This window comes from Onychostruthus taczanowskii, unplaced genomic scaffold, assembly GCF_017590055.1.
Source record: "Onychostruthus taczanowskii isolate IOZ18803 unplaced genomic scaffold, ASM1759005v1 scaffold147, whole genome shotgun sequence".
NCBI lineage: Eukaryota > Metazoa > Chordata > Aves > Passeriformes > Passeridae > Onychostruthus > Onychostruthus taczanowskii.
The window spans coordinates 753708-778214 of NW_024498652.1; the positions used below are offsets into that span (position 1 = coordinate 753708).

Genomic DNA, 24507 nt, shown 5'->3' on the forward strand with positions numbered 1-24507 from the left:
AGGGAGATTTAGCTCTAGTTTGCAAATGGAATTCTTATTTCCTTTCATGTACTTTGATTTGGCTGCTAAGCACAGCTTTAAACTTGGTAATTGTTGCTTGTGAATAGAAGTTAAGAGGACTTTTTTTATGCTGTATAGTTTTTTGTCATAACTTCGAAAATGCCTATTGTCAAAAAACTAATAATGAAGCCATATGGTGTTTGAATATTTGAGCACTTTCTTCCTGCTTTTCAGGTGCATACTGTAATTCTCCAAGTGCCTGCTTTGTGGCTAGTGATGGACAGCATTTAAGATTATACCAAGCTGTAATAGATGCTAAGAAACTTCTCAGTGAGCTCTCCAGCCCAGAAATTTCTGTAAGTGAAAAGCCATCTCAAGTTTTTTGCATGGTACAACTTCATTCAGTTGCACTAGGCTCAGACCTCGTGACTGACTAAGCTGGTTATTGAGGATTTCACAGATTATTCTGTTTGTAAAAACAGATTAGGTAAAGCTTTTTAGCTGTACTGTATTTCATTTAATCTCAAACTCTGCATATTGAGGCAGGCCAAGGTTTGATTGGGAAATATCTGTGAAGTGCTTACACCACAAGGAATAGTAACTGTGTGGGTGCATTGCCATCCTGAGAAAAAGCTGAGACAACAGTACAGCTTTTGGGGAAAGAACAATAAATTGCTAGATGTGGGGCTTTCCAGATATTCTTGTCACCTTTCAGCCATCAAAACTAAATAAAGCAGGGATGTTACCTGTGTTCTTTACTGAATCACAACTAGTATATATTTTGTGCTTTAGTTAACATTTGCATAGTGGTGTTGCACCTGTCTAGCAGGTTTTGCCACAGAAATGCATAGGAGTTAACAAGACCACCCTCCTGGTTCTTTTCAAACAGAAATATGTTGGTGAAGTTTTTAACATCATAAGTCAACAATCTACAGCTCGCCCAGGATGTATCATTGAACTGGATGCCATCACAGAGCTTGTAAGATCTTCTGGTATACTCATTTGGTGTCATAATTAGCTTTCTAAAAAGCCTTAATAATAAAGGCAATACCTGCAGCTCTCCATTAGGTAAATTTGGGGTAAATTAGACTGTTTTTGACATGTTCTTGTACTTTTTTTCAACAGTACCTGTAAATGGAAAGAATGTGAGTAATGAAAGTGCATTTTCATGAGGAGTCTTCTGTTGATCTGTTTAATTTATCTGTTATATATAAAACCTGTGTTGGAGAGAAATCTTGAAAAGTATATACCAGGATGTTCACTTCTTGTGTATTTTTACTACCTTAGCATGGCCGGAAAACACAGTTATTCCATGTTTTTCAAGAAGAATTTATTTTAAATAACCAGGAGAAGGAAATGCCTTCAAAGAAGAACAGTTTGTCAGACTCTGGTAAAGAATTTTTTTTTGTCATAGACCATTGAAGACAGTGTTTTATTTTTCATTCCATAGAAAAAATAAAAAACTTGTTTAATGGCTTGTATCATTTTAATGTCAAATACCTTAATTTGAGATCTTCAGAAGAATGAAACTAATGAAACTGCTGCATGTTTCACTTCCTTTGAGTTGTGTGCAACCAAATTTTAGATCAAGTAAATCACAATTTTAGATGAAGTTTAAATCACAAGATACCCTTTGTGTCCTGTGTTTAGCAGTCCCTTAACATGAAGGGGGAAAGGGTATTAAATATGCCTGTACTTAGAGGGTATGACATAGACAAAACTGTATCCTGTCATGGTGGATGCTGTTCTTTTACGTCAGCAAAATATTGCTCCAGGCCGTGCATGGTACAACAATTGGCAAGCCAAACAGTTCCTCCTCACTATAATACTGTGAGTGGTGTGTGGCTTTCTAGGTCCTTGGACAGATCTGAACTGCTCTGGAAAAAATGATTTTTTCCTTGGTGGAGTGCCTTGGTTATTTGTATATATAGGCATCCCGTTGTTCTGTTCCAATGAAATGTTGTGCAGGGAAAAAGGGGTCAGAGTAAAGTTTGTGATACCAGGTCATCTGCAATACTAGATGGGAGTCCTGAATGAAAGGAAGCAGAATTGTGGAAAAGTGTCAAAGGAACCTAGGGAAATATTAAATGAACTGGATAAACATAGTGTTTATTTGGGCTTGGAACTGGCTGTTTTTACCTGAGGAAGAGATTTGGAGTAGTGGAGATAATCCTAGCCCTCATTGGAGTTAAAAAAATGTAATTGAGATGTTGAAAATAATAAATAAAATAGAGATCATAAAAAGTGGTACTCTACAGCATAATTGTACGTTTCCATCCTAAGTATGATACACAGAAATAATTTTAGAACAAGTAGGGAAATATTTGATCTTAGGCAACTGTATACATCTGTATGTGTTCTGAAAATCTGTAATAGATTGCTGCATGCTGTCCATGTATGGAATTGGGCTAAATGGACCCTTTGAAAAACTGTTAAATTAGAACTGTATCATTTGCATGCATTCTAATTTGAAGTTATTTTCTAGTACTTTCTTATTTCCTGTTTAATAATGCATGAAGGTAGTTACCTCATATTTTAAAAAGAACAAAATCACTTATGTTTTTCTGTGTTAAAAGCATGGGGCAAATACAGCTTATTCTTGGTAATGTTTTATGTATGCACACACACCTAAAGGGTCAGCAGAAAAGAGTCCCTAAATTAACTATTCCTTCTTGGTCCTAATGGGTTGACTTTTATATGAAGGGAAGCAAATACCTGGGTGAACTCTCCAGAAATGGGCACCTATTGATAGTAAAACTTGTATCTTCTTTCTGTGTAAAACTAGGGCAAGTAAATTCTAAGGAAGAAGCATTGTATCTCCTTCTCTCTTCTAGGCTATACTGTACTGATAATGCATTCTGGGATTTAACTTTAAACATAGCAAAGTCAGGCAAATGTGTTGTCATCTCTGAAAGAAAACACTGGCAGTTCTTACATGAGTGTACCTGTAATTGTAGTGTTTGTTGGTTGTGGTACTGAGGAGGCTAATGTAAGAGTTAGATTCAGTCAGACCATTGCATTTCAGTATTAGTTCATGTTTGCTTAATCTGATTATTTGCTAGCCAGCAAAATTTAGTTTTGCTTTCAGGTGAATAGTCCCTAAGATCTTCCTGTTCTCAATTTCACCAGGAAACCAGCAGAATGGATTCTCTGAAAAATTCTACTTAATAGTGATAGAATATACACAAAACCATTCATTACTGCATATGTGGCATTTACATTTGAAGGCAGTTCCTGTCTCAATAGGTAAGCCTTCTTTCCTGCAGTTTTCTTTTTTAAAAAGCCTCTGTCTAGTGAGTATCTGCTGTTTGGTGTAATCTAAAATGTTTCATCTTTTTGAAAAGATTCTGCATTTGATTACACGATTTATCACAACCATTCTTTCTTGATTACCTCATCTTCTGATTGCTGAAACTCTTCAGTTCAGCCTGAGTCTGGAATTTGGTATTTTTTGTGCATTTAAGGCCAGATATGCTTAACTGGCTTTAATACCGTCTAACAGTTAAGATGTTTTGCTTTTTGGAAGTTTTAGTTCACAATTTTGGAGTTGATGCATACATATTAAATAGGACCATAGTCTGAAGCACCTAAGCATCAGTGATGCCATTACAATCCTAAATAATTTTGATGTTCTGAAATCTGCTGGTTCTCTTTCAAACTACCAAACTATCTCTAAAACTCTTAGGTTTTAAAGAAGGGTAAGATACACTTTGGTAGTTTTTTGTTGACATTCAAAGATTTTAAGAAACATAAATCTGATACTATTTCCCAGAGGAATCAGTTATAATCCATGTTTCTGTCATTTAAACTAAATTAGCATTTCTTATTTTTGCTTTCTAATAAGAGAAAAGGTGTTATTGCAATTAGTTTATAAGTTAGTGAGAATAATAAAGATCTAAATTTTCTGATGTACTTATGCGATGAGGAAGTTACTGAGAAAGCTCTGCAGCAAATCTGTTGGAAATTTTCGTGTTCCATTTTCAGCAGTTTTATACTTCAGGTCTTGAGTTTTATTAAGAAAAGAAAGGTAAGCATTCATATCACATTCTCTGAGAGCCTATGTTTTAAGGAATAAAATACAGCTGTTATTAAAACTTTTCTCAAAAATAACTTTCACCAGTTTGTAAGGTAAGACATGAAGGTCTTAATTTAATTTTCCCTAGCTGCAGGTATTCTATGCTTACTGAAACCTTATTTTTACTGGATAGCGACATACATATTTCTTTGCGGTTTTTGGTCTATTTAGTCATGCTTTGATTCTTTTATAATCTCTCAAAAGTTCTAGAATCTCCATAGTATTTAATGTGAGATGTCCTAGTGTTTCTCTTTAAATCTGAATATAAGAACACATTTCATTGGAGTGAATGTAAAATTTTAAGTCAGGTTTTTCTGTCTGTGCTGTAACTATTAAAGTGAATAAAATAACTTCTTACATTAAAATAAATCATTGATCTTTTAAAGTTAACAATGCATACCTTTTTTAGATGAAAAGATAGGTTCAAATCCATCTGAAGAAACAACACAAGCGGAAGAATCATATTCTTCACCGGATCCAGAGAAGATCCAATCGCCTTTCACTCAAAAGTATCAGGCCTGTAGAACAAACCTTCAGAGCACCAGCTGGCTTACTCTGTCTTCCAAAATGGTGTATAGTCAAGAGCTGAGTATGCCAGAAGGAGTAGAAATAATAAGTGTAAAGCCATCAGCAGGTTTGTTGTCTTTTTAAAAAATACTTTAATAGGGAATCACTGCCTTTCTGACTTTGGTTTTAAAATAGAAATGAAGTAATAGTGAGTTTTGGATTTGTTAGAATTGAGTATGTGTAGTGAATCCAAAAGGTTTGCCAAAATATACTTCCTGTCACTTAATATCTCAATCCTGGAACTAACAGTAAAATAAAGCTCTTACTCAGTAGAATAATTGAAACACAAATTCTGTTATGCAGTCATTTATAAAATTTTTTGTATGATCTGTACTTAAATGTTAAGGTTTTCCTCAGCAGTCTTTCTAAAATACAGTTTTAGATTCTTCAGTGAAGAAATATTTGTTTGACAGAATATATATTAGTATTCATGTTTAAATAATATTATTTGACTCCTCTTTAGGGCACAATGCAATCAAAGGGTAAAGCAGTTGCATGGTATTTTTGACGTATTGTCTTTGTGAGGCCCTGTGCATGACCTCTTTGTGAGGAAGCAGTAATACTTTTTTTAACTTGGAGTAATAGAATGGTGGCTGAATAAAAATGTTGCTAATTTTGCTTTTTAGTATTTTCTCCAGTAAGAGTGTATTTTTTTTCATTTTAGGACATCTCAGTTCTTCTTCCATATATCCTGTTTGTCGTGCACCTTATCTGCTGGCTACTTCCTGCTCTGATGGAAAAGTTCGATTCTGGAGATGCAGGGTTGTCACTGAATCATCAGCTTCTTCCATGCCACAATATAGCACAGACAGTGACGTTAAATATGTATGGGAAAAATGGCCATTACTGATTGAGGATGGACTTCCTAGTAGTAGTGATATTAATGTTCCAGGGAGGCCAATTGATGTCAGCTGTGCACACACAAACAGATTAGCAGTAGCGTACAAGCAGGCAGCATCTAGAAATGGCCATCTTTCTCAAGACTTTGTGATGCACGTTAGTATTTTTGAGTGTGAATCTACAGGGGGTTCTTCTTGGATTTTAGAACAGACACTTAATTTAGATGAGCTAGGCACCATGTTGGACTCTGGTGTTAGTGTTGATAGCGATTTAGTGGCAGATAACCAACAAGATACTTCTCTGTCTCATGGTGGGAGTACTACACCCAGCACTAAGCACTTGGTACACTTGGATTGGATGTCTAGGGAAGATGGTTCACATATTCTGACAGTGGGAATTGGATCAAAACTTTATATGTTTGGTCAGATGTCTGGGAAGAGGCAAGAACAAAATGGTAATGAAATTGTAGCAATCTCCCTCAGTAGCAGTCCTAAGGCTGCAACCCTTTCTGGGTTTGTTTTGCTCCGTTGTGTTGACTTGGTTTCCTCTGTGGAGGGGTCACCTCCTTTTCCTGTATCCTTGTCTTGGGTGCGTGATGGCATTCTGGTAGTTGGAATGGATTGTGAAATGCATGTTTATTCCCAGTGGCAATCTCCTTCTAAGCAGGAGCTAGTTAGTACAGATTCCTACAGTGGAAGTATGCCATGCCTAACTAGCTTAATGAAACAAAGTCAGTCAGCTGCCTCAGGTCTGCACCCACCAAAGAGAACTTTGACCAGATCTATGACCAGCCTTGCACAGAAACTTAGTGGGAAAAGATCTGCCTCTGATCTGTCTATGGAAATGGAAGATTCTGGTCTGTTTGAAGCAGCTCATACATTATCTCCAACTTTACCTCAGTACCATCCGTATCAACTGTTGGAACTCATGGATCTTGGTAAAGTGCGCAGAGCAAAAGCTATTCTGTCCCACTTGGTGAAGTGCATTGCTGGAGAAGTTGTTGCTGTAAATGAGTCTGAGCCTAATCATGACAGGAGGCTCAGATCTCTGACAATCAGTGCTAGTGGAAGTACTGCAAGAGATCCCAAAATGTTCAGCAAAACAGAGACTACAGACTATATAGAAATAGACTCTGTTCCACCATTGCCTCTGTATGCTCTGCTTGCTGCGGATGATGATTCATCTTATTCCTGTTCAGAGAAGTCCAATAATCAGAATGGTCAGAATAAAAAGGATATGCCCAGTGACAGTTATGAAAATCTCTTCCAAAATACTGTTATAAGTACTGATGACCTTGTCACATTTGAGGCAGATGAAGACAGTTCAAAAGTCATTGATCTATCTCAATACAGCCCAACTTACTTTGGACCAGAACATGCTCAAGTTCTTTCTCGTCACTTGCTTCATTCAAGCTTGCCAGGTCTGACTAGGATGGAGCAAATGTCATTGATGGCCTTGGCAGATACAATTGCTACTACCAGTACTGACATTGGAGAAAGCAGGGACAGAAGTCAGGGTAAGCTGTCTCTTCCAAGTTGAATGTACTACTGAGCTTCACAGCCTTTTCAGGGATTTTTTTCCTATTTTGGAATATTCCTGTAGCTTGTGAGATGATGATGATGCACCTTCATTTCATAGTATAATCATTTTGAGACCTATTGCTTTGACAAAATTAAAATTTTCTTTTGCCACCTGGTAATGCCACTGTGAATCCAGGAGTGCACATACTATAATTATTTTTAATTCACTTTTGAAGAGAAGGAATGATAAATATTTGTTGTACTGTGTAGAGAAATTGAGAAAGAATTTGGTTTGGTTTTTTTAATATATAACACTTTTTCTGTCTCTTGCATTAAACAGAACAAATAACTTCAGAAGTTCTTATATTTGAAATTATCTTCTTTCTCTTTTCTTGAAGGGAAGAATTATGGACTAAGCTATCATTTACGAATTCAAAGTATTAGTAGTCACAAAATTATATTTCTTCTATTAAGACCCACAATACTTACTTGGATTAATTGCTGTAAAATGTGTGTAAAAATATTTATTTCCAGGTGGAGAAACTCTTGATGAGTGTGGTTTAAAATTTTTATTGGCTGTCCGGCGTCACACCTTTCTGACAACTGCGCTTCCTCCTGTGCATCGAGCCCAGCTGCTTCACCAAGGTAACTGATATGTTTTCTTAGATGAGTTGAGTTTTAGTGATGTAGCTGCACCTGTGAGTGGTGTGCTGTTGATGTGCCTCTGCAGAACAAGTAATTTAATTCATTGGGGTTTTTCAAGAAAATATTGTCCAGTATGAATGAGTGGTAGAGCAGAAAATGTCTTTTTTTGGTTGTGGTAAAGGTCTCGGAACTGATTTTTTTCAAACAAGTTTTTAGTTGGTGGAGGAGAATTTCTGTTTCCCCACATTAAATACCCCAAATTCTCCAAATTAAATTCTACTACCATTTTGTTCCAATAACCTTCTACAGGAATAATGTAGTAGACAATTGTACCTGTTTATGTAGGGGTCTGGTACATATTTGGAAAAAAAAATTGCTACTCAGACTTTAAATATTTCTATATACTTACTGTAATTATACAATCAACTATATAATGTAGAGAAATTTTTTTTGTATAATTGAACTAGCTCCATCCTGATATTGCATATGACAGAATAAGATGGATTTGATTAGTCATAATCAGATGTAAAGGACTGGCTATGATTACTCCTTTAGCCATCGTGACAGTTGTGATAGCATTTTCAATCACATGGCTTGTCACCCCTCAGCTGAATCAGAGGTTGGAATTTCCCAGGACTGCCATAGCAGAGTATTGCAGAGTTAACTTCCTGGTGGAGTAATTTTAGCTGAGATACTTCTGCTTCTCGTGAGCTCAGAAATTGGTGAGAGTGGGAAGTGCCTCCGGGGCACATGCAGAAATGCCTTTCTACAAAGAAGCACCTGACCCTCAATAGAGTTGCAATTATCCCTAGCCAGCTATGTTGTTGTTTAGTAATTGCTTTCTTCCTCGTGAGATTTTTATTTCAAGTTTTCTTTTGTATCTCTGTCTCCAAAGGCGTTTTTGTTCTGATTATCTGAAACTTGTGCATTTTCTAATCCAAGTCAAAATAGTGAACCTATCTTTCAAAATTTTGAAAAATTTAATCAGTGCGCTGCACTTTGTATCATGGCTAATCTTAGTGCCACTTACTATCCATGTGTTTTAGCTTCATAGCGAAACTCTGTTCGTTGCAAAGTTACCTAAGGCATTTGCAGATGAAAAATTGTTTCCAGTTGTATCATTTTTCTGTAATATTTGAAATGCAGTCCTTACAAATATTTTTAAATTTCTGTTGTGTCACCAGCAATGCTCTTAAAAATTCAAAACAAGCAGTTTGACCTTCTTCCCTTCTCCCTTTCCCATCCCTTTATCTTCAGATTCTGGATTATTTTATTAATGAATGTCTTCTGAATTTTCTTTTCTTGAATGTTCATTGTACAGGCTTATCTACTAGTCACTTTGCCTGGGCGTTCCATTCCGTAGCAGAGGAAGAGCTCCTGAGTATGCTCCCTGCAGTGCAGAAGGGAGATCCAACATGGTCTGAGCTCAGAGCTATGGGTGTAGGATGGTGGGTTCGAAACATCCACAGCCTGCGGAAATGCATAGAAAAGGTAAACACAGCATTCTACAAAAACCCAACAGGATCTTTCTAAACAGCTGTTCTCCAGTGTTTACCTTCTATTTATGTAGTTTTAAGTTCTTAGATACTAAAGTTTTTCTGAGTGTTTCATGCTGTGTTTTTTTGTATCTGTACTTCTCTGTATGAATATGAACTTCTGTATTTAACTAATTTTTTTTTAGTACTTTAGACTTCAAATTTTATTGTGGAGTACATTTTTTGTTCTTAGATACTTCATCTTAAAGGTACTGCTGTACAGTGCTTATTGTAGATGCTCAAGGTACGGATGGAATGTATAGCTGTTTTTTATAGCAAAATTGAGAAACAATTTGTGGGAAAAGGTTCTTCTTAGAAACCTGTCGTATGTGGGAACAACTTAGATATTATATGTACATCTGTCTTGCAAATTGATTATATACATGATAAAACAAACCTATTATTTTGTTTCGGCTTGGTGATTTTTTTCTTTGTTTGAGGGTTTTATTGAGTTTTTTATATTACATATTTTAATAATCACAGATGTGGCTATAAGCCTAACCTTATTGTCACTTGTTTTGAGCTCTTCGAGAAGCTAAGTGTGTTGAGCTAGAAAATTATATGCACAAGATACTTAGACTACAAAGCACAAAGCGATAAAATGCATGTCTCTACTTTTACTTTTAAATCTACAGTAATAATCATCACTTTATGGAACTTAACTGCCTTGCATTAAAAAAAAATTCCAGGTATTCTGGGCCTGAGTTTAAAATTATCTTGCATGGAACTTGCTGTCCCTTACAGTTTTTCCTTTCCACCTTCCAGAAGCAATCAGTGGTACCAGCCTGTTTTTCAAGACTCCATCTGTCCTATTATTAACAGAGCAACTAGTAAATTAATTTTACTATGATTTTAGAAACTGATTTCAGATATAGGAATTCCCATTTGATCTGCAAAAAAGCTTCTAGAACTGGAAGTGCAGCATGGGTTAAGTGATATCAAACAGGTTGTTGTATCTTCACGTTCCTACATCGGACTCATAATGACAGGAGGGGTCCTGTATTAAAGAGACTTCAGAGCACTCTGGGGTATGAGATGCCGGAAGCACCAAGAATCTCATTTAAGATTAATTTAAATTGTGGGGTTTTTTTGCTTTCGAATTGTCTTCTCAGGTTGCTAAAGCAGCTTTCCAGAGAAACAATGATCCACTTGATGCTGCCATTTTTTACCTTGCAATGAAGAAGAAGGCTGTTATCTGGGGATTATACAGGTATTCAAGCTCTTACATGGAATTTCACACTGTCTGGTATAATTATGGGGGGAAAAGTTGAATGTGATGGTAATCCAAAGGAAGCACAAATATTATCAGTGAAAGCTGAGGTTTGATTTCTAAACTAGTCATTACATTGAATGAGTAGTTTCTAAACTTCTTGTATTTACTGAAGGAATTCAGTTGCTGTTTCTGAAGGTAGGTGCTGCAAGTTTTAGTCTCAAATCTACTGTAATTTACATTACTACTTAGTTGTGGCTTACTTCTGGGGACTAGCAGTGTAGTGCGTGAAATGTCATGATTATCTTTCACGTAAGTGTTTGTTGTTAAAAATGTTACCTTCAGATCAGGGGACTGACTTATGTCTTCCTAACTGATGTTTCATAATACAGCATTTGGTGTTGCAAACCTTCTGAAAACTAATTTTCATTGTCACTTAAGAGCTCACCTTAAGAAAAAAAAGAGGTTTTCTGTATCAGGTTATTGAAAATACTATTAGGTTTTGTATTTATTGAAGTTTCTGCTATTTTTAAATAAGTAACCCAGTGTGGTGAGAGACTCTGCATTTCCTAATGTGAAGATCTGTGTAAAATTATACTGACATCTGTGGAAATTAAGAACCATAGTGCAACCAATAAAGGTAAAATGTTTTTATCCATTATGTTTGATATGCAGGTCCCAAAAAGATACTAAAATGACACAGTTTTTTGGAAACAACTTTACTGAGGACAGATGGCGTAAAGCAGCCTTAAAGAATGCTTTTTCTTTGCTTGGGAAACAGCGATTTGAACATTCTGCAGCATTTTTCTTGTTGGCAGGACACTTAAAAGATGCAGTGGAGGTAATAAAAATTTTAATGTTTAAGAATGTTACAGTGTTCCAAATGTACAAATACTTTGAATGCAGTTTGTATTTTGCATTAGTATGACCCCTGAAGCTTCTTATGCTTTCAATTTTTGCTCTTCTTTCCCACCCCAAATTAATGATAAATACAAAACCTTCATCTTTACATTCCGATTCCTTTTTAGCTGTCATATTACTGATACTGAAAAGTGATAGGGATAATTTCTCTGCTCTAATACTAAGGACCCTACCTACAATTAGCTTCATTTCAGATTTTCTGCCCAGTCCTATAGGAAGACAGCATAGTTTTTCATTAGGAAGTTCCAGATGTGGTGTTTTGGCAGAGATGTGTATTAGCTTCTAGAATTCCTTTACAAAAAACAAAGCAAATGCGAATTATTTCCTGGGTCTGTTTGAATTGCAAAATTGTGAGGAAGTTAATCTCTGTGGTAATGAAGGATTTTGTTCTGTAAAGCTTTGTAGCTAAAACAACCAGTATCCAGAGGTAAGAGGTGGCATGTGCACATTGGTAGTGATCTGTTGAAGCTAGTTGATTTCAAAGATCTGTTGTCATGCCGTACTTAAACTGAAGAAATGCAAATTCAGTCTTGCATATGATACTTAGCTACGCTTCTGCTTAATTCCTGCTCACTTTTTTATACAGTTGGTAGACCTACTTACTTTAATCTGAGCAAATTTATGTCACTTCCTGCCCTGTAATCATTTTAAACTGAGGAGAAATTACAGAGTTTGATCATTTGAATATACTTATTTTTAATTAGGTCTGCCTTGAAAAACTGCATGACATCCAGTTGGCTCTTGTAATATCAAGACTTTATGAATCTGAGTTTGAAGTGTCTAGTACTTACAAATCTGTGCTACAGAAGAGAGTTTTGGGAAGTGTGTCTACTGGAAAAGAGAGCTCAGGAAACATACACTGTGACCCTTTCCTGCGAAGTATGGCATACTGGATTTTGGAAGATTATAGCAAGGCTCTTGACACTTTGATTAAACATTCTGTTGAAGATGAAGGAGGTAAGACTATAGGTATTTGGCCTGTTGAGTTGATTTTAAATATTTGTTCCTTTAAGCCACAGTTTCTTGAAGTGTCATCTGAACAACACTGGGTACCACACAGTTTCTCACCATTGTTAGTAAATAGCTTGCTGTAGCAATGTATGTGGACTTTAATAACAAACATGATGACTGTATTGTTGTTACCCTGTATTCCGTGAATGCATACTTTGTCCTTTAACCATGTGAATGTCAAGGTAGTGGAATGACTCTACAGTCATGCAGCTGTTTTTCCAGAAGCAGTCTAAAGATGAAGACAAAAATTTACTTCTTAAATTAATTTGGCTCCATCACAGCCTAAGACAAAATTTCTGATTGCCCACTTACATAAGAGAGTCTGGAAGACATGGTCTTTTGTAGCTTTTAGGCCTTGGTAACAGCTGACTACAATAATAGACTACCAATAGAAAGATTTTGATACTTGAAATGGTACGAGGAGGCCTATGTGCTGCCTGATACAGCACATGAGTCTCCTAGGGCAATTCATTTCTATGCTCACTTGCTGGCTTTATAAGCCTTCTAAGAATTAATAGTATTATTTCCTAAAGGTAGTGTTTTCATTGAAGTTAAACGCTTGAAGTCCTAGGTATTTAGCTGTTTTCAGTCTTGGTTACTGAGAGAAATTGGAAGGGAATAAAAAGAGGCTAAAATACCAGAATTAGGTAACTAATTCATGAACCTGATTCTAGTAGAAGTAACATGCTTCAGCATGATTTTGATCAAATGAGGAATATAGTATTTGGTTTTTCTATCTTGACAATGGGATCTTGATCCCATCTTTCTGTGTAAAATAATTTTAAAGTGTTGCTAATTCTTCTGTGATCAGTTAATGGCTTGTTTGTGGTGTCTTGCCTTATTTTCTTACCTAGAATGTGCATTTTCATGTAGCTCTCTCTGTTAACTGTCACCAGTTGTGCTATAACTTCTGATAGAGGAGAGAGAAGAGGTTTATTTCAGCTGTTCTGAGACCTTCGAAAGCTGTCTGAATCATACTATGCTGATTCTCATATCTCTTCAGGATTTTTTTTCTTGTGGACATGAAATGAATAGGTGTTGTGTAATCCATTTATTTGTATGTAATACTGCTACCATTATGTATAAGCATTATAGGTTTCCTAGTTTTATTGTCAGTTCTTTTGAGATGAAGACAAAATATACTGTTCCAATTTTTAAAAAGAGACCTTAAGTAAAAGTAAGATATTGTCTTACTGTAATTTAGACATGGAACGTGGAGACTTCAGAAATCTAAAATTAACAGAAAAGTGGTCTTGTTTGACTTCAGTAAAACTGGCTTGATTACAAGAAAAAGAAATGGTAGCTGTTTAAATTTTAAAATACATGCCTGCTGCCCCACTCTGCTTGGTTTTAGTATGTTTGGCAATGTCCTTCCCACTGAGGTATTCATATGATGAAGGCGCAAAGGAGGGTGCAGTGAAGAAAACAGTAGAATGGATGTATGACGTAGACAATAGGATTGATACTAAGACCTAAAAGCCTTCTGATGAGCTTAGGACTTTGCAGATTGGTTATTTCATAGAGTGGTACATTTTCCTCATGCTGCCATATCTTTTCAGATGAAGGGGATGGCTCATCAAGTTACAACCCTGCAGTGTTTAACTTCTATAACTACCTAAGAACACATCCCCTCTTGCTGAGACGTCATTTTGGCTCTTCTGATACATCTTCAACACACATCTGTCTAACAGTAGAAAATGGATTCGCTGACAAAATCAACCTAGGTGAAAGACGGCTATTTTTCACCACTGCATATGCTCATCTGAAAGCTGGTTGTCCTATGTTGGCCTTAGAAGTGTTATCAAAGATGCCCAAAGTTGTCAGGAGGTCAAAGTTATTCTGTAAATCCTCTAGTTTAGTGGATAGTAGTAAAGATTTCTCACCATTATCTCCAGTTACAGAGTTTGAAACAAAAGATCAAGCTTCCAGTATTGATTGGTCACAGCCAGTATTCAATGGTCTAGGTTCATCTTCAGATTGTTCATCAGGAAAACATTCAAGTTCCACTCTGTCCTTTGACTGGAGCCAGCCAAGTGCTCTATTCCAAGATGAACAATTGCAACAAGAGTCAGACAGTGATGAAAATGAGGAAAGTGAAGATTCTTCCCTCGTAATGAAACAGCTAAAACCTCTGAAGAAAACTGAAAAATTACATGAAATATGTTCTAGCTACACAGAATCTTTTAGTGTAGTTGATGACAAAGATATTCTAAGTCCATCAGAAGATATAATTTCAGCACAGCTGAAGTTTAGGGCATGCCTGAAAATCCTTACTGTGGAGCTTCGTACACTGTCCACTGGCTATGAAGTTGATGGTGGAAAGTTGCGGTATCAGCTTTACCAGTGGCTTGAGAGAGAAGTGGTAGCTCTTCAGAAGACCTGTGATTATGGTGTTGAAGCAGAAGAGATACAGTCAGGAGTTAGAGGGATGCCAGAGGAAGCTACATTACGTGAAAACACTGAAGACTTAGCTGACCAAGAAAAAACTATGCTCCAGAAAGAAGACTTTCAGAAAAGACGCCAATGGCTTCTGAAATACCAGTCTCTCCTCAGAATGTTCCTTAGTTACTGTATACTTCATGGCTCACACGGTGGAGGCTTGGCATCTGTCAGAATGGAATTAATTTTGCTCTTGCAGGAATCTCAGCAGGTATGTGGGGGGACTTAGGTTTTGTTTTCTCTGCTTCAGGTTTGTAGATTTATTTGAAAGTGTTTTGCAATGTTTTTGAAATTTTCCTTGTGTAGCATACACGTGTTTTTAAATAAATCTAAATCTGTTTTTGACAGGGTTTTTTTGTACATTGCTTATTTTTTGTTGTTGTTTTATAGAATCCTTTTCACTCTTTCAAAGGTTATTATGATCCCTTTAAGAATGTGTACTATTGCTTTACATATGTGTTTCTTGCTTGATTTTAGGAGCAGCCAATACAGATACCTTCCAGCCCTCCACCAGAGCAAAACTCCATACCTCTCCTATTTGCTTGCACAGCTAGTGCCAAAACAGTGGTGGCTAATCCATTGCTACATCTTGGCAATTTAACTCATGATATATTACATGCTATAATAAACCTTGATTCACCACCTCATCCAGATACTCACAACAGCAAGGTATGTAATTTTTTACAGTTGTTTTGTTGTTGTTATCATCTAGTTTGCTGAAGTCACAAATTTTTCTTTCAGACAGCATGACAACTTTGTGCTGTGCCTATCTGTGGCAAAGTAAAGCCATGAAACACAATCATTTTCTGTAGTACGTACCTTGAGCTTAAAGAAATGTCCAGAGATCATCAGTCGTTGTTGAGGTGTTGAGCATCTGGTTCAACAAGCTGTTGTAGATTGGCCTCTCTCAGAACTGGATATTTGTCCCAGAGGACATTTTAATGGAAAACATGTTATACTAAAGCATCAGCATAATATTTGTCTTTATGACAGTATGTTCATTACTTCTTTAATGTTAATGGCAGATTCTGCATTTTATTCTTAGATATAAGTAAAATTAAATGTTTAAGTACAAAAACTGAGTGTCAGCACACTTCAATAAACTCATACTGTTTTTTGTAAAACCGTATGTGTTTGTACAGTAGTTTTTAAAAATTATTTCTGTAAGATTTCTCCTGTATTTAACCTGTGACTGGAAATAAAACTTAGTCTTTCCTGAAGTTTTCTATTGTTAGGTCCCAGATCATGTCTGCTTTTACTAAGGATTTCTAGAGAACACTGAAAAGATTGCTTAGTCCTAGTTAGCTTTGTTTTAGAGGGAACAAACAAATACAATAAACTGGTTTTGGTTTAATGGAACCTTTTTGATTAACAGCTTCTCTAGCTTTTTAACCTTAGTGTGTTTTGTGATACATTAAGAAAAAAGTGTCAGCTGTGTTAAAAGTACTGATCAGTACGATACTGTGTAAATTGAGTGTGTGTCCAAGAGCTGCACTAGAATTCGTCAAAAACTAAGCTGCATTAGAGTTTTCCTTGTGAAATCAATTCTTTGTGTTCTGAGCCAGCAAACTGCCACTGTTTTAGTGTGTAGTTACGTAGGACTGTTGAATACAGGCTTAATATGCTGCTGTTTAATAATTGAAAACATTTCAGATGGAGCTGATCTGTGATTATGTGTTGGTGGGGTGAGTGAGTTTTCAGTCATCCTTTTTATAGGATGTGAACTGATTTGTCTGATATGAATTCTGAAGCAAAAGGTGGCATTGTAAATGTATAAGGACTTAGACCTTTCATGACCAATGCTTGTTACACATCTGTATGCAGAGCTGTGATACTAACCACAGCTCACTTTGGGTGTAATGCATTCTGTAAAACTTTGTCTTTCAGATATATGTAATGCATACCTTAGCAGCATCGCTCTCTGCTTGCATCTACCAATGTCTCTGTGATGGCCACAGCTACAGGTAAAGTCTATGAAAAGTGATTTTTAGACAACTGTCTCCTTGCAGTCATGGTAATGGATAGGGCACCAGAAGGCAGTGATCGCACTTGCCTACATCTAGAAAGTGCTATCACTTGAATAGTTGTAAATGTAACTTTTAAAAAATAAGTGTTATTTCCCGCTTCTCTGTTTCACAGCTCATTTCAAGCAAATCAGTTCACTGGGACAGTATACCAGACGGTCCTGTTAACTCAACACCATTCTTTAAGAACAGCAAGCTTAGAAGAAACAGTGACTCCCAACACATCACCTGCTCAGTGGCCAGGTATCTAGACTTGTTTCTTTCCTCTTAAGGAAAACTGAGTTATCTGGATCCACTGTAAGAGTGTGTGGCTGTGACTTTCTAGTAGTGTTTCTAACAGCTGTGTTGAGTTCTTTGATTGAAATGTTGTGATTTTTTTTTCCTAAACATCTAAATTACTACTTCTGATTATTTACTAAGTAAAATTGGTTTATATTGCTTTCTTTAACTAAAAAATGTTAGTGCTGGATCTAGTAAAGAGAGAGCAGCAAAATAGGAGGTAGGAGGAAGTCATGTCCTGTGCTCTATTTATGCACCCTGGAGCACCAGGATTCTACTTCTTGAGTCCTAAGGACTGGGAATGCTGTCTTTGTGCTCCAACTAAGAATTATTTTACCTCATGGACAACTTCTGAACTACCTTGAAAGTATTAAAAATGAGACATTTGTAATAAATCATGGTTTTCTGTAGCTGTAAAATTAATGCCAGATTTCAGGTAGTACTTAGACTGTGCTGACATCTGTGCTGGTTAAACTATGCTAGGGAACTACATTAGAGGGAGTGTTACCAATGTAATACATCTAGGTATAGACTTCAGTTTACAGCACTAACTTTAATGTAAGCATAGCCAGGAAATGTGCTTACTTATTCTGAGAATTGTTTCTTAAATCAGACAATTTCTTTTTAAAAATCTTCATGGAGAACCTGAAGCAGCCTTTGTATTTGACGCCATGCCATTTTTTCTTTCCTGCCGAGCATAGCTGTTTTCTTGTTATTTAGTTAATCGCAGGGTTACATTTCTGATGAGTTGTGCAAGGAATTGTTAGCAATTGCTCTTATGAATAACATCACCTTGAACTGACTTGTTCTATTTTTTAGTAGATTTACATGCTATGTGTACAAATTGGAGAGAATGACAAAAAGCAGAATTAATTTGCCAGGGCTATGTGCATTTTCACTTGTGTGCACAAAGTGTCACTTTGGAGCCATATCTGAAACTACACCCTTTTGTGGGAGCATAAAAACATTACAAGATGTTTAATACTTGGGTGAAAGAACACTTGCCAGACAATGTGTATTGCAAGTTGATGCCCATAATTTTTGCCTGGTTTTACCACTGTAAAGTAAGAAGATAGAATTTCAGCTTTCAGGATTATAATGTAGTTATAATAATTGAAAAGGTGTTATACATTTCCTTAACCATTAGTCCAAAACAGGAAGCTAAAAAACTAACAAATTGTTAAAAATTAAGTGCTTGCCTCTTTCTCCTGAAGTTTTCAACTTAGGTTTCAATGTGTAGAACTTGGAATTTTTCTACACTAAACATTAGTAAGTAACCTGGGTTGCCAGACAAAATACCCATGATAATGTGGAGTATGTTCGCACACACATATGTGTTCTTTCTTAAAGAATATGTTTATTTTACATAAACAGGAATGACGGCTCTAATACGTCTCTTGAATTCTGCTGGCGAGGAAGCCCAGCCAGGTCTCACAGTTCTGCTTTGTGAAATTCTAACTGCGGTCTATCTGAGCCTGTTCATCCATGGCCTTGCAACACATTCTAGCAATGAGTTGTACAGAATTATGGCTCATCCACTTAACAACAAAATGTGGTCTGCTATCTTTGGAGGAGGAGCTCATACGCCCAGCAGAGGACAGCAGCAATTAAAGACAAAAACTGGTCAGTTCTCTTGTTTTATGTACATTTCTGGGAGTTTTAAGAAAATTATGTGACTAATAAAAGCTTAATTTCTTTAAGTAGCTTGTGTTCAATAAGAATTTATTATGGTTTTGGATTTGCCTAGAAAAACAATGATCTGAAATTATTTGTGTAGAGATTGTGTAGACGAGAAGAGTGAAGCAGAAGTGAATGTTACTGAAATAAGGTTTCCAAGTAGCACAGCTGCTCTAGCATGAGGGAGTTAAGTTGATCTTAGAGAGTTTCCAGTACTATTACAGCCTAGTTTGTGTTTATTTTAAAGCTTTCCAGTTCTCTTCTAACTGGAATATATTCCTATTTTACAAATACAGTATGTTTTCTCTTTTTGACAGGTAGGCACTTCCCAATGCCTAGCCCACATCAGGTAGTAGTGTTCTCCATGGAATGCGTGGGGTTTTCCAAATCCCTTACCTCCTTCAGTACTCATAGTCCTACCAAACCTTCAGGCAAGACACTAGATTTAGTACTAGGCCTCTACATGCAGTTTGCTCTGTGTGGTTTGTTTTTTTTTGCATATGCAGAAAGACAGAAAAACTTCTGTTTGCAAGCCATGATATCAAACTTTAAAGTAAAATTTAGTAATTAAAGAAGCACATAAATTGGCCTTTTAAATAAAAGAAAATTGTCAGCATTGTAGTATTATTATGGCTCTTCTTCTGAAATAAATATTAAATACAAAATTACTTTGACCATGGTTTGAAAATATCAGAAGTGTTTTGTATCTTTTTTGGAGAGCTGCTTGTTTCGCTTTTTGAATATAAGCATTATTGTGCATGTGGATTTCTAAGTGTTCATTCCAGACATTACAAGTGAAAGGTGTCTTGTTGATCTTCTAAGAACCCATTAGAAAAGTAAACAATCTTCAAGTTTTAAATTCAGGTAGTGATAAACTATCCTCAGGTCCAGAACAAATTCCAGTAATGCTTTTATTTTTCATATGGTTATGTGATTTTTGATTTCATTTGACTTCTGTAAAACCAACATCAAAAATGCTACAATTAACTAAGTTTTTGAGGGAAGGTTTTATAAAGACAAATTTACTTAAACTCTGATGACTTTCTAAATCACATCTGAATATATATGTAGAGAGACAAAATGTAACTTTTTTTTTTTTTAAATATTATTAATATTAGATGTATGCTACATATTGAAATGTCTTACCTTCCATTTATGGAAACCTGTAAATGTGGTCTGTTTAAATATCTTCATCAGACTTTTAGAAAAATGTTTTCAGAGTAGAGGTCTTTACCCAAAAGTGAGCTCTTATTCCGATTACATTTCTCTGTGGTACTGAGTAAACATACTCTCTATCACTTTAGTAAAGTAAACTTGTTTGCTGTCACAGAATTGTCAGAAGCCTTTACTGGCTTTTGTTGGCAGTTCTGCTAACTAGGTGTTGTTAACTGTATGCTAAGCTGTGTTAATACTACTGCTACCACTGGTTTAAAAAGCAAACTATTTTTACAAAGAAGTGTATTCTCAAATACATACTAAATATAGCCTATCGGCTGCATATTTTTCTGAAGGAGGAATGCTGGCAGCCTGATTGCAGGTTTAATAAAACTGTTGCTGGAAGAATCCCAAAGCTCTACCTAAAAATTGAAGGGAAGAAGGAACATTTTTTAACACTAGTTTTTAGCCATAATCACTGAGACAAGGGCCTAGAGTGTTGTGGGATCTCTATATTTGGAGTTACTCAAAAAGTTGAACAAGCTAGGCTATCAATTAAGTCAGCCCTGTTCTGAGCAACAATTTGGACTGAGTGTCTTTCAAATTATGTAATTCTAGGATTCATTGGTTATTACTTGTTTTTAATGTGTGTTTATGTAAAGCAAATTTGGGAGGAAGGTATTTCTCCAAAGTCCTTTCTCGGTCTTATTGAAAAAAATGGTGGGGGAAGAAAGGGAAAAAAACAGACCTCCAATGAAGCAGAGGGATTAGGATTAAAATAAGCTATATTTTTGTGCCTTTACTCTTTCTGACACCCAGAAGCAAATACTGAGAAGTGACTGGAATGCTTGTTCCAGTCAGCTATGCCATATTCTGTAATATTATTGAGATTTTTTTATATATCTTACCATTTTGTTATGCTTAACTAGACTATTTTCCCTTACATTTACTTTTAGATTTTTGTGAAATGCTTCCACTCTCAAATGGAGGTCAAAAGCTAAAAATTCTGAACACTGATAATTCTAATACAAGACTATGCATGTCTTCTCTTCTTTGCCTCCCCTCCAATCCTTTAGTACATATTTGAATATGGGTGTTGATCTCCAAGTTTGAAACTTCTTTTAAGAGCTCATAACTTCTTGTACAGCATTGGTCAGTAAAGTTATGTTATTTCCCTTTCTGCTCTTTGCCTTAGTTGATTTGAGCATGTAGTAGCTTCGATATAAAATTTCACTTAAGTAAATATGATCTTTCTCTTAGGCTCAAATGGTAAAAACAGGAATCAATACCCCGTATCTGGTAGTCTTATAAATCCCTAACCTCTATTAGGAATTATTTTTTATGAAAAACTTGTTTTAGTACCTCTGTCACATAACAATCAGAACAAAGGAGTTTGAAAGCTTTTCAGTTCACTATACTTTTCAGCCATGTTTCTTGTTTTTGCAGTTGCAGCAAATGATTTTGGCAAACAGAACTAGCACATGATGTTTTGTTTTCCAAGAGGCAGTTATCATCTGAAAAAGAACCTTGTTGTTGATTATTGTAGAATCTTTTCAGATTCACATTTACCATATTTTGCTTTAAAAGTACCTAAGCAAACTGTTTTATAATTTAAGTCTCTATAGAGATGGTAAGTTCTTTATCATCCAAAAGGTTCTTGAGGAAGAATTTGACCTTTGTTTTAACAATTAGAAATCCTTAATTTCATTTCATATATTCAGTTACTCCATGCTGCAAGAGCAAATGACGGGAAGTTGAAAGCAGTCTGCTTTTTAGTTCTTCCTGGGAAGGTGCAAAGTAATAGTTCTTTTCATTATCACTGCATGTCTTAGGACCCAACAGAAATTAAAGGATTTTTCTTGTCTGAAATAGTCCAATATTCTTGGGAAATAACATACATTTTACTTTTGTCTTATAAGTAAAATGGGATCAAAGATGAATGTTTCAAATAAAAAACAAAACACGTGTTTTGTTTTTAATTAGAAATAGATGAGAAATTTGAATGTGTGTGTAATCGGTAATTTGAAATCCCAAATGACAGTCAGAACTTTAATGACATTTTTAATGTAGTTAATTTATTTTACAATGTATAAAAAGAAATCTGCATTAGTAGTGTTTGTCAAACTTAGGTGGTTGTTCTTTCATATACCTTACATACTGAATTTTTTCCAATGGCCAACCTTGCAGTATTCTTAAAAAGACAAAGAGTGATCCAACAGAAAGGAATAACGTACATTTTTAATAAAAAAGTAAAAACTTAATAAAAAAGTTTTTTTAAAATAAAGCTTACCTTTTGAATTCTGCTTAGAAAAACAACCTGCAGGCCTATACTTGCTCATTTCTGTGTCATGCAACCCTTGCTCCTTATTTCATGCCTAGTGAATTTCTTTTAAGTAGTTGCTAAAAATTAGCTAAAAATTCATGGTGATGCATGTGCATGCGCCTTAACTGATAAGTTTTGAATAATGAAATGAAAATGCATTGTACTGCAGTTATTGTGGTTTTGACTTTTAGTACAGGTAAGTGGATTTCAAATACTATCCCTGACAAGAAAAAAAAATTATACAGTATAGAAGTGCAACACATAGTGTTATGATATTCCTGTTTCAAGATGAAAGATGGGATGTCTTTATCTTTTATTAGATTGTTTATATAAATTGTGTTGTGGTTTAATCCCAGCCATCAGCCAAGCTCCAGGCAGCCACTCACCTACTCATTCCCCCACTGGCAGGACCAGGTACGAAATGGGAAGGGTAAAAAAGAAAACTTGTGCATTCAGATCAAGACAATTCAATAGCATAAGCTGTGCACACAGCCAAAGAGAAACAAGGAATGAATTCACTGCTTCCCATAAGCTGGCAGGTGTTCAGCCAGCTCCAGGAGAGCAGTGGTCTATCATGTGCAGTGGTGACTTCGGGAGGAACAAACACCATGCCTCTAAATGTGCTCCCCCTTCTTCCTCCTTTCCTCCACTTTATGTACTGACCTTGGTGTCAGATGGTCTGAAAGATCCTTCTGGTCAGCTGGGTCACCTGTTCTGGCTGTGTGTCCTCCCAGCCTCTTAGGCACCCCCAGCTCCCTCGCCAGGGTGGGAGTGCAAAAGCAGAAAAGGCGTTGGCTCTGTGAAAGCTCTGTTCACCAATAAAAAAAAAACAACTCTGTGTTATCAACCCTGTTTTCAGCACAAATCCAAGACACAACCTCACAATAGCCATTTGTGAAGAAAACTAACTCTATCCCAGCCTCAGCCAGCACAGTAGTTCAGCTGCTTGTGATGATAATGTTTGTCTTCATATGTAGTCAAAAATCTTTCTGAATCCTGGAATAACATTATTCCTGGTCCACAAATGACCAGAAGTAATGAATAAATTCCATTAACTAGAGTGAGTACAGAGAATTTTTCCATTAGAAGAAAACAAATAAAAAATTGTGAGGTATGGAAATCCTGGAAGGCTTTTTTTTTAAAACCATGTATTTAAATCTTAATAGCCCAGAGTTACAATTGTACCCTTGGCTCAGTTTGTGTTATGAGCAAGTAAATCTTACATATGGAAATAAGTGTTTGTAAATTACCACTATTTTTCTTTTGTTCAGAGTGTTAGACCTTCTGTTTTCAAGTGACTGGAATACCCATAAGAGTTTTGAAGGACATAGTCTTTCAGGCACCTATCAAGACTCAGAAAGTCTCCTGTGGATAAAACACTAAAAAAAAATAAGGGTATAGGAAATACTTCGTGGTAGTTGACTCCAGGAACAGATAGGTGTGCTGGCTCTTCTTTTGCCATCCTCAGCATAATTAACAGGAGAAGGTAATTTTGGAAGCTTCAGTGGTTCTTAGTTTGTGATGTTCTTGTTAGTTCATTCTTGCAACTGGTCTGGCCCAACATGTTGGTGCTTGAACTCAGTGATAGAGATATCTGTCCCTCAGGTGAGCTCTTTAAGCCTATAGTATTGCTTTCTTGGCTCATGCTTACTACTGCTGTTAAGGCAGCCCATACTGCCCTCTGCTTAAGAAAATGGACTCAGCTAAATTTCCAAGTTTTGTGGGCTCCAAAATGATGTTCAAAAAATCATCTTGCTTTTTATCTTGATCTTTAAGCTTTCTTTGTTTTACCTAAGTCTTGAACCCACTCCTGGGTTTCACTGTAGAAACCGATCTGCGTACACTCCATGTATCTATTTGAAGACAGAATAAAAAAATCTTTAAAAAACCCCAACCGTACAACAACAACAACAAAACAGACACAAGCTCCATCTTCTACTATCAAGTAGGAAATTTATTCAAGTCCCATTTTCTTTGTTATGAAAGATGGTCAGCAAATCTCCAAATATAATTTCTCCCTTGTTGCTTTCACTTCTGATGTGTTCTGGAGAGTCAGAACACTGACAATTGGTGACAAGTGACAATTGGTATCATTCCTCCTCTACTAATAGAAAGGCTGTATTGAAGTTATGATTCCTAACAAGATCCAGAGGTATTTCAGGGTATAAGGGGATACAAATATGTTAAGATATTCCTGAAATCTTGAATGAGCTATTTCCTTCAGTACTGTAATAATCAAGAATGGAAGTAAAACTTTCCATTGACACTTCTTAGTTTGAAAAAAGT

General features: G+C 36.0%; 1 protein-coding gene across 6 annotated transcripts in view; it reads left to right on the forward strand.

The window, feature by feature from the left end:
- The window catches only part of DMXL1 (Dmx like 1), a 74259-nt gene that overhangs the window by 29994 nt on the left and 19758 nt on the right, over nucleotides 1-24507 (forward strand). For 4 of the 6 annotated variants that reach the window (XM_041398414.1, XM_041398415.1, XM_041398419.1 and 1 more), the window contains exons 13-29: nucleotides 235-356; nucleotides 890-979; nucleotides 1288-1390; nucleotides 3130-3246; nucleotides 4485-4709; nucleotides 5307-6998; nucleotides 7537-7647; nucleotides 8969-9138; nucleotides 10295-10392; nucleotides 11068-11233; nucleotides 12018-12270; nucleotides 13884-14974; nucleotides 15241-15432; nucleotides 16651-16727; nucleotides 16903-17030; nucleotides 18441-18689; nucleotides 19061-19174. In XM_041398414.1, the coding sequence (XP_041254348.1) occupies nucleotides 235-356; nucleotides 890-979; nucleotides 1288-1390; nucleotides 3130-3246; nucleotides 4485-4709; nucleotides 5307-6998; nucleotides 7537-7647; nucleotides 8969-9138; nucleotides 10295-10392; nucleotides 11068-11233; nucleotides 12018-12270; nucleotides 13884-14974; nucleotides 15241-15432; nucleotides 16651-16727; nucleotides 16903-17030; nucleotides 18441-18689; nucleotides 19061-19174 (4998 nt within the window). The remainder of the gene's footprint in view (nucleotides 1-234; nucleotides 357-889; nucleotides 980-1287; nucleotides 1391-3129; nucleotides 3247-4484; nucleotides 4710-5306; nucleotides 6999-7536; nucleotides 7648-8968; nucleotides 9139-10294; nucleotides 10393-11067; nucleotides 11234-12017; nucleotides 12271-13883; nucleotides 14975-15240; nucleotides 15433-16650; nucleotides 16728-16902; nucleotides 17031-18440; nucleotides 18690-19060; nucleotides 19175-24507) is intronic. The other 2 variants (XM_041398416.1, XM_041398417.1) reach the window with 1 other exon arrangement.